Genomic DNA, 12,081 nt, shown 5'->3' with positions numbered 1-12,081 from the left:
AATATGGATGTTCAGCACATCACTAACACCAACCTTCCTAGGCCACCTGCCCTGCCCCTCTCACCTTTGAAAGAAAACAGAGCTCCTTGCAAAATATGCTATAACAAGCAAGGTGGCTTCAAACCTTTTTTTAAAGACACCAATACTGGGCAATTGGCTCATACCCATACCTACTCTACGTGAAGCCTCCTACTGCACGTGGCTACATTTCCTAAGAAAGCAAACAGGAAGGGGCTAGGACAGGCTTAATTTGATCCCCTCTTGTGTCCAGAAGTATAACGATGGGGGTCATGATTACCTTTGCAAATTTCCAATAGCCACCTCTTTTGACCACCTTGCTCGCTTGCTCTCCAATTCCAGACTTTCTGTGAGCACAGATTATAAACAGTGCCAGCTCTGGGCAAAGCATGGTTCCTCTCAGCTTCCTAGCCCAAAATCGAGGAGGAAATGCCCTAATTTGGATGCAATGGATTGATCAAGACTTGAGTCCCCTTAGAGGATGAATGGAACAGTTCACGGGGCCTCCCGGGAGCATTATCAGAGCCAAAGGCATCAAACTGGAATGGAAACTATTGAGATAGTGTGTGTGTGCTCTCATCTCAAATGGGGAGATTTTGAGATGAGGAAAACTATTGATCAAATGCCAGAGGACAAAGCACGATTCCTCATATCTGGGGGTAGGGAAGAGCCTGGGTTCTTCGCTTCTGGCTGCCTGCTGGGAAAGCAGACACAGTGGTACCCTGAGCTGACGGGACAAGTGATCTTAGGAGCAACCACAGGTCTGCACCATGCCCCTCTCTGCTCCAGACCAACAAAGCTGGCCAGTAGGAATCACACTGCTCTTTGTACCACAGCTTGATCCACTTGTCCAGAAAAAGAGAATGAGAGGGTCAGGGAGGTGGGTGATCAGGCAGCACGTGGCACAGGGAGGGGCTCAGCAAACATTCTGTTAAATCAATGAACAGAGCTGCTGGGAGAAACCTGGGCCCAGGGGCAGCCTGGGACAGCCACCGCTGCAGCTCTAATCAGCTCTCAGCTGGATGCCTCCCATTCTAGTTGGAGTCCCTGGGGCTCAACCACAGCTCCACAGACCAGCCCTGGAGCATTCGCTGGCCCTCCTGATCCCCACAACTCACCTTCTGACTGGGACTGTAAAGTGAAGTCGGGAAGACCTCCCGACACAGGTGGCTGTTCCTGGGCAAGATCCCAAGGCTGACTGAGGGCCATCACGCATCAGCGGGGAAGGGGTTGAGCCACTGACGCCAACGACCACACTGTTCTCGTCCCTGGAGGGGGCAGGTGATGAAACACACTGTTTCTAGGGACAATGCATTGGTGATGCATGTTTATTCTACGTCTGGTCACAGCAAATCTCACACCAGACCACAGCCAGGCTGAGAGGGCCACATGGCTACAAGCAGCTGAAGGAAACAGAAGACTGTCCACTCTGTTGCACGTGGCCACTCTAGGCAGAAGGTATGGCTGCCTTGCTGGCCTCCTCAGAGGCACTGAGGCTGCATTCCCATCTCCAGGCCCCAGGGACATCTCAAAACCATTTGGAGTCCATCTGGAGCTTCCAAAATCCTGGGCACCTCTGGGAGCCAAGCCATGCTTCCAAGTCATTCTGAGTTCAGGCTCAGTTCAGGCTCTGGAGCATGTGGAGCTGGTGTCAAGGCAGCCTGGGGGCTGATGAGGGGCCTCGGGCTGGACCACAGAGAAGCCCTCAGGGCCCTGGGGTTCAGGGCCGACGATCCTTTCTGCGGAGCTTGTGTCCCACCTGGGACCCCCGCTGGGCAGCCTTCACCAGGCCTTTGAACTGTCCCTGCAGCTTCACCTTCTTCCTGCAGGGACAGGAACAGAAGGGTCACAGCTCACTGAGAACAGGCGGCCCCCCTTCCCGTAATGTCACAAGGTGGCTCCCCCCAGCATCAGCAGGAACGGAAAAGAAGGGGCATGGCCAGGCAGTGGGCAGCACATGATCTGGGCAGACCGTGCGCGATTACGTTTAAAAGAGCAGTCGAGTCAACAACATACGTAGGTACCAACTGCATGAAGGTGCATGTTAAAAAGTAAAACTGAAAAACTGGAAGAGGCTTGAGCAGTTCAGTTGAGAGTTCAAGGAGAATAAGGTCCCTCAGAGCACTGTTCCCCACCCCAGTCCCCCGCCCCACACCCACCCTGCACATCATACCTGCGGTTGAGCTTGGTTCTGTTGAGAGGGATGTAGGCATAGGGGTCGAGCCGACCCTTCTTCTTCACGTCACCCTTTGCTTTCTGCTCAGCCGGAGAAAGAGAGTCAGCTGGGATTGTGGGGTTCCCCTTCCACCCCTGCCCCGACTCGACAGGGCCCGTATGCTCCCTTCCCTTCATTCTCTGCCTTAGGTGGCACCAAAGAGGTCCCGTAGGCCTGGAAGGCCAAGGGACAAAGGCCTGACTTTAGATGCTGACCAGACCCTGGTGTGCCGCTCAGTGTAACCTCAGTCTGGCTCCACAGAGGTGCCTCTCCAGGATGGTGGTGGGCACAGCGGTCCCCCCTTTCCCAGAGGCTCTGCCAAGAGACCCCTGCCCCACCGGCAGCTCTTACCTTGGCCTTGTATTCAGCCCCAGGTGTAGCCTTCTTGGCCACCAGCCGATGGATGCCAGAGCCTCCAGCTAGGGGGAAACACAGAGGCCAGAGTCAGGGGAAGGCGGGGCAGCCCCCTCCTGGGAGAAGGTAATCGACACCTCTTCAGAGAGCTGCTGGGGAGACAAGCCACGGCCAGGAACCCGGCTCTATCCTCTAACAACCAGGGACAAAGGCCTTCCTCGAGAAGAATCCAGAGACCTACCAGTGACCTCTGGAAACACCTATCTTCTCCTAACATAAAACACCCACATTCTCCAAAGCTAAATCTGCTCCGTTTGTTCTAGAAAGAACGTGGTCTTTGAAGTGAGACAGACCTGGGTTCAACTCTCAGCTCCAACTTCAGGCAAGTCTCTTAACTTTCCGGAGCCTCTCAACCTCATCTGTAAAATGAGGCTCTACAGGCTTTATCTCATTCAGGCTTCACACCAACACCGAGACAGAAAGGAGGTCCTGATGTGAAAGCTGCAGCTCAGAGAGATTGCTTCCAAGTCCAGCATCGTTCCCAGCCTGGACTTCAACACAGTCGTGGATGGAATCCTACATCACCAACTCAGAAGGACTCTCTGAGATGACCCAGATGAAGCCCTTTTACAGGTGAGAAACTAGAAGCTCAGAGAGGCAGCGTGACTGTGCCGAGGTCACACAGCTAAGAGCAGCTGGACAAGCAGTCTTGAACCTAGGCCTCGTGCTGCACTGCCTGGTGCCACTGCTTCTGCACCATCTCAGAGCAGAGGACGTGAGCTGGGCCCTGGCCTGTGCAGCCACAGAAGGAGAAGGAGCCATGAGGCTCTTCAACTGGGTTAGAATGCCATGGGGCCCTGAGGACACACCCGCTATGGGATCAGGGACTTCCCACAGGAGCCCCTGGACCTCAGATGCATAGCAAGGGCTCTGCGGCCAGAGCTCGGGGGCAGGGGCCCTGCGGGGGCTGCCCTAGAGGGAACGAGGAAGAGGAGAGGTGACAGAGGCCCACCCTGGCTTTGGGCAGACACCCTGGTACCTGCAGCAGCTGCTCTGGGGAGAGGAACAGCATGGGTGCCCAGAGACAAATGTACCTGGGAATCCCCTGGGCGGGCCCAATACGAGCTCTCCCAAACCCCACCCTCAACACAGGCTACACTCGCCTGACTCAGGGCCGGACAGAAGAGATGGACCCCTCCCAGAAGGGAGGGCTGCACGCCTCGCGGAACGCCTGGCGGGGTCGGGAGAGATGGGGCCCAGCGGCTCCCCAGGGGGCTGGGGATTCCGTGCACAGATCTGACCCCCAGGCTCTCCCTCATCCCCAGACCCTCTCGCTCCCCCAGCCCAGTCTTAGGTGACGTATCAGCCAATCTTCGCTGGCGCCAACTGAGTGCAATCAGGTCATGCAACTTCATGGCTTTGCCTGCAACAGACCCTGCCTAATGCAGGTGACAGAGGACAGGGTGTTCCAGGAGAGAAGAGTGGAAGCCTCACCTTGGTACTGAGGGGGCACCTCCAGCTCCTCATCATCAGCCTCTTTCTGACGCTTCAGCTTCTGGTGTTTTTTCTATAATGAGGTAAGCAAAGTTTGTGAACGGGATGTGATCCTCCTCGTTAACGGTAACAGTAACAGCAAGTGCAACCTGCCTTAGCAGGAAAGGCTCTCTGCCAAACACTCAATTCTCCACTTACAGATGAGGACACTAAGACTCAGAGAGGGCAAGTAACTGACCGAGATCACACAGCTAGGCAGCACAGAAGTGAGCTTGCAGCCTAGGCCCTCACTGCAGAGCTCATCTCGGCTGCTCCCCTGCTCGGCCTCTCCATACTCAACTCCCCCTTCAGGGCCACAACTGCCTGTCTGGGCACCTTGTCCTCAGACTTCCTAACAGGAAAAATTAGGTCCTCGGCTTCTTTGGAGAGAGCAGCTTTACCAGTTCTTGGCCTCACACAAACTCCACTCCACCCTCCCCATTAGTCACTCACTGATCCCCAACTAAGAGCCAGGCCCTGGGGATACAGGGGACAGGACCCAGATCCTGTGCTCCTGGGGCTCCCAGGCAGGTAGGAGACCCCTGCTCAAGTCAGTCATCAAAGTCCCTCCACAATGCTACTGTCCCAGGCGTCATGAGTGTGGGGCAATGAGACAGGTCGACTGATCAAATTAAACTCAACAAGCAGCGATCGGCACTCAGGACCTGCCAGGTTCCACGTTAGGTGCTCCGAGGGGAGAGGCGGCCTGTAGCACTCCGGCCCGCCAGGAGACCTGAACCCAGAAACCGACAACGGGCAAGGTGGAGCGACGGTGTGCGGGGAGACCTCAGCTCACTGGGCTGGCCGCCACACTGCCCAGGAAGCCCAGGGAGACTGCCGACTCCTGGGGCTCAAACTCCCCGGGGATCCTGAGGCAGGGGGACTTCAGACCCCACTCTGAGGAGCATTCACTGACTTAGGGGCCAGGTGGAGGGGAAGGTGTGCCAGGCAAAGGGAACAAGGCTGGAGCCCACACAGTGTGTGTCAGGAAAGCGGGGGCTCCAGTTCCATCGGCTGAGGCCCAGCAGAGTAGGCTCCCAGTGAAGACACAGAAACTGGCTGGAAATGTGACTTGGGCCACATCATGGAGGGTGACGGCTCAGCTCATTCTTGGTTCAGTTGGCACCTGGCAGCAGCTCTGCTCACTGGCAACTGCCATTGTCACTTGCACCCCAGCATTTTACGCTCCCACAACTGCGGGCAGAGGAGTGGGACTTAGCAACTGTCATGATGAAAAAGCCCCTGGGGACCTCGATGGCAGGTGATGACTCGCCATGAGCCAACCATGCAGTGTGGCCACCACAGGTCCCTCTCGGTGCCTTGAGGCAGTCCTGCTTTGCTGAACCATGGGCACATCCTTCGAGGGCCGTGGTCAGTTTCCCCTGGCCAGGAACAAGAGTAGGCGGCAGAAGGATTTCACAGCCACCTGTGAAGATGTGCTGAAGGAACCAGGGAGGCTTTGGCCAGAAAAAGATTTCAGGAAAAATGCAGTAATAATAATGATGGTGATGATGATGAATAGCCACCACTCACTCAGTGTGACTAAGTGCCCTGCACGTTACATACAAGCCGGGATTGGAGTTTGGGTAGCCTGGGCCTGGAGATATACACATTTAACGACCCCTGTGACTGTGGGCTACTTGCCCTCTGTAAGCCCCTCTGGAAACGGGGATGATAAAGAGTCCCCACCTCCCGCGAGAATTAGGTGAGGCCACGCGGGGGGGCCCTCAGCACTGAGGAGCCCAAGGTCATGGGGGTCCTTCAGTTGGGGCCAGCCAACTGAAGGACGCACCGGGTGCTTCAGAGGGTGTCAAACCCCCTCCCACACCCTGCAGACAGGTCAGCCGTGACCCTGCCCCTCACATGCACACCACACCTCTGGAGTGCCTACTGTGCATGTGCTCGAGGAAGCAGGCAGGGGTGTGTGTGTGCACCGGGGGAGACAGTGAGAAGACGTCAGCCCCGAGGCTTAGGCCTGAGGGGCCCTCCATCAGCAGGCGTTACTCACACTCCTGACGCCCATCTCTTCCGTCAGCTCGGCCATCTCTTCATCCTCCCCTGGAGCCAAAAGGAAAAGCGGACTGTGAGTACTCAGGGAGCCTCCGTTTTCCCAAAGCCCACACAAATTTCATCCTGCCTCCTCCTGGCTCACCCGGCTGAGGGCGCCACCAACTCCAGCCCCAGAAAACCTGTGTCTTTCTGGGGGAGATGAGATCCCTGAACACAGCCCCTTTCTCCTTCCCATCCCAGGCCCCAGGGATGACAGCCCCTCCAGGAAGTGGCGTTCCCACTTCTGAGGTAATACAGCTTTTTCTGACTCTCAGAGAGCCCCAGGGTTCCCGCAGCCCCACATATACTCCACTTTGTCATGAGGGCGGCTTTGTTTTCCTACTTGAGAATCCTTCTTTTTTTGCCCTCTATGTGCTGGGTACTGTGTAGGGATATAAAGAAGTATGAACCAACAAAAAGCACAGGCAGCAAAAGTAACAACAGATAAAGTGGTTAACATTAACATTTAGAAACTTCTGTGTCAAAGAACACATCAACAGACTGAAAAGGCAACTTATGGAATGGGAGAAAATATTTTCAAATCTTACATCTGATAAAGTGTTAATATCCAGAATATATAAAGAACACCTACAGCTCAACAACAAAAATCAAACAACGCAAGTAAAAAATGGGCAAAGGATTTGAGCAGACATTTCTCCAAAACGATATACAAATGGAGAACAAACATATGAAAAGATGCTGAACCTCACTAATCATTATGCAAACCGAAACCACCACGGGATACCATGTCATACCCATTAGGATGGCTACCGTCAAAAAGACAGAAAATAACAAGTGTTGGTGAGATGTGGAGAAACTGAGACCCTCGGGTCCTGTTGGTGGGAACGTAAACTGGCATAGCCACTATGGAAAACAATATGGCAGATCTTCAAACGACTGAGCACAGAATTACCCTACGATCCAGTAATTCCACTTCTGGGTATAGACCCAAAAGAACTGAAAGCAGGATCTTGAAGAGATAGTTGTACATCCTTGTTCACAGCAGCATTATTCACAATAGCCAAGAAGTGGAAGCAACCCAAGTGAACACCGATGAACAAATGGATAAACAAAATCTGGTAGAGACATACCATAGAATAACACCAGCCTTAAAAAGGAAGGAAATTCTGACACAAGCTACAACATGGATGAACCTTGAGGATATTATGCTGAGTGAAAATAAGCCAGTGACAAAAGGACAAATACTGACTCTTTCCGCTTATATGAGGAATTGAATTCAAATTCAAATTCACAGAGACAGAAAGTAGAATGGTGGTTGTCAGGGTTGAGGGGAGGGGAATGGAGGGTTAGTGCTTAATGTGCATAGTTTCAGTTTTGCAAGATGAAAAGAGTTCTGGAGATGGTTTATAGAACAATGTGAGTGGACCTGACACTAGTGAACTGTACACTTAAACACGGTTAAGATGGTAAATTTTATGTTATGTGTATTTTACCATGACTTTTTAAAAAAGCTATCAGTATACAGTCGTGAACCACATTAACAACGCTTCAGTCAGTGATGGACCACGTACATGACGGTGGGCCCCTAAGACCAGTACCAGATAACTAAGGTGTATAGTAGGATCTACCATCTAGGTTTGTGTAAGTACACTCTATGATGTTCACACAACGATAAAATTGCCCAATGACCCATTTCTCAGAACGTATCCTGCCGTTAAGCGACACATGACTGTATTAAAAAAAAAAAGTATGAAACTGACCAGTTGGAGGGAAGACAAACTCCAGTGAAGTCAATCAACAACCAAACGACGTCACAGGACAGCATGTGACCAAGTGCCAAAGCTTGGGCAGTCCCTGGGCTTGCCAGGAGCGGGAACAAGGGCTGAAGGCTGAGGGGTCATGGAAAAGCCACAAAGAAGGACTTGGGGTGGATCTGAAAGAGGCGGGAGAGTTTGGGAAGGCAGAAAGACAGGGGCGGGGCATTTTCAGCATCAGGAATACGCTCGCAAGAAGGGAGCAGGGCGGTAGGAACTACCAAGGGCGAGAGGGGAGCAGCGACGAGACCAGATCGGGAAACAGGGTCACCCAGCACATACGTGTGCTGTACAGGTTACCCATTTCACCTTCACAACACCCTCTGAAGTAAGTATTGGTATTATACCCATTTTGGAGTGAAGAAACTGAGGCCCAGAGGTTAAATAATTGTGCGCAGTCACACGCTGGTCAGTCAGGTGCGTGGCAGCAGTGAGAGCCCTGGTTAGGAGGCTGCAGTGAGCCAAGGGCCCAGTGAGCACGGCGGCGGCAACCAAAAAAAGAGGAAGACAGACAAAGTTTAGAAGCCACAGGCTTTTATGACCTAACGAATGATATGTACAGAGAGGCAGCAGGAAAGACGAAACAGGACTCGGAGACGTTGCACCTGAGTGGCTCCTGGAAAACAGGGGACACTGGAACCAGGAGGAGGGAGGGTCTGAGTCTGGCTCTTTCCACCTCTAAATGTGTTCCAGGCCCCAGCCAAGTTCACACTTTAAAAAAAAAAAAAAGGAGGAGAAGGAAAGAAACAGAACAGAAGAGAAGAGAGACCAACAGAGCACATCACACATGGTAAGAGGAAGTTTTGAAAGTGCTGTTTGAATTATAGAAGTATTGTATAAGTGGCTGCGTTACAACATGAAAGGATTTCTTAGTGTGGTCAAAAAAGTTTCAGAAAGTTGCCTTAGATACAAGCTCCTCACATCTGTTTTCACCTGTTTCCCCAACAAATGGTTACTGAATGAATGGGTGAGTGAATAGCTGACTGCGGCCCTGGCCCAGGCCAGAAGCAGCTGCGTTCCCAGAATGGGCAGGCGGCCCCACCTTTATCGCCTTCCTCTTCCTCCATCTTGGCGTTGTCATCCTCCTTCTCCCGGATGATGAGCCGGCCATCAGCGCTCACCTTGAAGCCATGGTCCTTCTTCTTGCCCCGGCCTGGCCCAGGCTGTGTGGCTGGCACGGCAGAGTCAGACAGTGAGGAGGTGTAAGGTCAGTACTAACCCACTCACACCCTCCTTGTAACCAACAAGCCCAGGTCTGTGCCCCATACGGGTGCCCACAGCACAAGGATGTGCATATGTGAGAGGTGACGGTGACCACTGGCCTTCACGGAAGCCGCCCCCACCCCACAAACCTGGCACCAGGGCAAGTCTGTTTTACACGTTCATGGGCTAGCCTAGCCGCTTCCTGCTTACCTAGCACTCGCTGGGCCACCTTGGGGTCCAGGAAGTTGAGAGGCTCGTCAGTACCACTCTCCTTCAGCCACGCCTGGCTCCTCTGTCGGGCCAGCTTCCGATGCTCCTTGCCCCAGCTCCTTTCCTCCTCCTCATAGTCCTCATCCTCTGAGTCGGCCAAAATCTCCTCGATGCTAAGGACATAGAAGCCCCTAGTCAGGGCGCTCCCGGGAGAGGCAGGGGCAGCTGGGCATCACCTGGGCAGGCTCGGGTTGGGGAGACCAGGTCCCCAGGACCCCCATGGGTCTCACCTGTCGCCTTTGCCCTGGGCAGGTTCCTCCTCCTCCTCTTCCTCCTCCTCCACAGCAGCCTGGTTCAGAGCGCGGTGCCTCTTGGCCCGGGCCTCGGCTTTCCGAATGTTTCCCAGGACTTTGTGGTACTCCTCAGGCAGCAGCCCCTTCACCAGCTCAAATCTGAGAGGCCGAGAAGGCCTGGTAAGGGGCAGCGGCCAGAGAGCACCACCCAAGAAAGGCAGTCAGCCAGAGCCCTTCCAGCCACAGGGAAGGACTCAGGCTCCAGGCCGGGCCCCTTCTCTGTAGGGTTGCTGGTGGGATGGAAACCCCTCGACGCCCCCCTGCTCCCCAATGCAGTGCACAGACCCAAACTTGCGGATGAACTTGGTGAATAGGTTCCGGAGCTTCATGCGGAAGTGCCGCCGCATGTCGTCCGAGAGCTTCCCGATGGCGTCCATCTGGGGGAAGAGCATGGGGTCTCAGGGGAGGAAACGCCTCCCACTCTGCCTGCCCTGTCACAGCCGTCCAGACCAGGGACACAGGGTGATGAGGTCCAGCCACGAGGCAGGTGTCAGAGCAGCCCTGGTCCTGCCTGACCCTCGGTCCAATCAGGTTCACAGTCTGGCAGCCCCCCATCGTTCCTCTAAACCTCACCACTTGACCAAGATCACAGCTTCAGAGTCTGAGACAGTGTTTGCCCCCTTACGTGCTTATCTCACTGAATCCTTACGACAACCCAGTGAGGCACATACTATCATCACCCTCAATTTAGAGACGAGGAAACCGAGGCACAGAGAGTTCAGCAGTTACTAAGTGGCCACAGAGGCAGGAGTTAGCCCAGGCCTACCTGACTCCACAGCCCACACCTTGCCCCGACATCACCAGCTTTCTCTTGGTTCCGTACATCCCTCTATCGCCCTGCGCTAATCTCCAGTTGGACTATGCTCAGGTCTTCATTGGTCCCCAGGGTGAGCTTTGCAGGGCAGGGCAGGCTATCCTGACTCTCATCTGTCCCTTCTCGCCTTGACCCACGGCCAGATACAAAGACAACAGGGGCGTCTAGAGGAGCCTCCTCAAACCCAGAGGGTCAAAACGCAAGATGGGAGAAAGAAAGTGAGCTGAAGGCCCTGCGGGGGAGAGCCTGGAGTCTCGGTCCTGAGCTTTGGTTCCCAGGGCTGTTCTCACTAGCATTGTGACCTGGGGAAATCTCTGGCCTCAGTTGCCCCAGTTATAAAATGAGGGGTGGCCTGCCCACTGGCCTTTGCCCTGCAGAGCCCTTGCTTCTGTGGAGGCACTGTGGGAGTGACAAGAGGCAGTCTGGGCACTGTGCCCCTTCCTCACCTCCACCAGGCTGGCACTCCCCTACTGGTCCCTTCCTGGGCTCCTGCAAGACCTTCTGTTCCACTAGTGTGTAGCTAAAAAAATATTTGAAACTTGCTGGCCTTGAGGCTTACTGGGTCCCTGTGAGGAACTCAGAGGGCATGCTGCCATCTGCCAAGGGGAAGGGAGGCACTCACCACCAGCTGCACGTGTTTGGCCAGGTGTGCCACATCCATGACAATCACTGCCACCTTGATGAAGCCCAGCGCCGACTTGACCACATCCCGGGTACGGGAGGCCAGGAGGAGGCACACATTCTCCAGCAGCTGCTCGACTGTGTTGGTCCCCATCAGACCTGTAGGGGCCAGAGGGCTACTGTCAGAGATACCCTTGGCCCGACCCAGATGCAAGACCCCTGCCAGATCACAAGAATAGGAGCTCACACTTGGGGGACCTCCGAGTGCCCGGCACAATTCTAGCCACTTTTCATGGAGTATCGGCTTTTGTCCTTTAGCCACCCTATGAGGAGGTGCTGTGTTCTCCCCACTTTTAGGGGTAAGTGAGGGAGGTTCCAAGAAGTTTATAAAGTTGCCCAAGGTCTCACGTGGCTGGTAAGAGGCAGGACCAAGACTACAGTCTGTGCATGACACCTAACCTCCTCTGCTCCACTCTGACAGTGGTACGTGGGGCAGCTGTGCGGAGGGAGGAAGGTCAAGCTGGGCAGCAGAGAAGACAGGAGGCAGCCGGCCTTGGTTCCAGCTCTTCTTCCTCCCCCCGGGGACCCTTCCCCATTCTGACAGCCACCCTGTCCTGATCTTCTGGGCATCTTCCCACCCTGAGTGCTTCCCAGGCCTTCACGCAAGTAGTATTTACCTTTGAACTCAAAAAGGAGGTGTGTCAGGGCCAGGATGCTGCAGCTGACCATGGTCACAGCGCCCACGAGGCCAGGGTAGATGAGGACGAGGAAGCGCTGCAGGGCCTCTGGGAGGACAGAGACCAGGAAGAGTTGCACCAGGCCGAGCCCACACTGCGCACTGCATCTCGGGCCCAACAGAGAGGTGGACTCTGGCCAGAGATGAGCAGCCTGCCCAGGTCCAGACTCAGAGAGCTCTCCCTACCTTTTCTGTTTGAC

The 12,081-nt window shown here is 54.4% G+C and overlaps 1 protein-coding gene across 1 annotated transcript in view; it reads right to left on the bottom strand.

Annotated features, from left to right (window-relative positions):
- Window positions 1-1,330: 1,330 nt before the first annotated feature.
- The window catches only part of RRP12 (ribosomal RNA processing 12 homolog), a 29,540-nt gene continuing 18,789 nt past the window's right edge, over window positions 1,331-12,081 (bottom strand). Inside the window, exons 24-34 of the mRNA XM_014862703.3 lie at window positions 11,823-11,930; window positions 11,147-11,304; window positions 9,996-10,087; window positions 9,648-9,809; window positions 9,358-9,530; window positions 8,987-9,115; window positions 6,129-6,178; window positions 4,082-4,154; window positions 2,585-2,652; window positions 2,192-2,274; window positions 1,331-1,841 (exon numbers count right to left, since the gene is read on the bottom strand). Of these exons, the coding sequence (XP_014718189.3) occupies window positions 1,739-1,841; window positions 2,192-2,274; window positions 2,585-2,652; window positions 4,082-4,154; window positions 6,129-6,178; window positions 8,987-9,115; window positions 9,358-9,530; window positions 9,648-9,809; window positions 9,996-10,087; window positions 11,147-11,304; window positions 11,823-11,930 (1,199 nt within the window). The 3' untranslated portion in view covers window positions 1,331-1,738. The remainder of the gene's footprint in view (window positions 1,842-2,191; window positions 2,275-2,584; window positions 2,653-4,081; window positions 4,155-6,128; window positions 6,179-8,986; window positions 9,116-9,357; window positions 9,531-9,647; window positions 9,810-9,995; window positions 10,088-11,146; window positions 11,305-11,822; window positions 11,931-12,081) is intronic.

Source organism: Equus asinus, chromosome 2 (assembly GCF_041296235.1).
Source record: "Equus asinus isolate D_3611 breed Donkey chromosome 2, EquAss-T2T_v2, whole genome shotgun sequence".
Classification (NCBI taxonomy): domain Eukaryota; kingdom Metazoa; phylum Chordata; class Mammalia; order Perissodactyla; family Equidae; genus Equus; species Equus asinus.
This window is presented reverse-complemented; position numbering and strand designations above follow the sequence as displayed.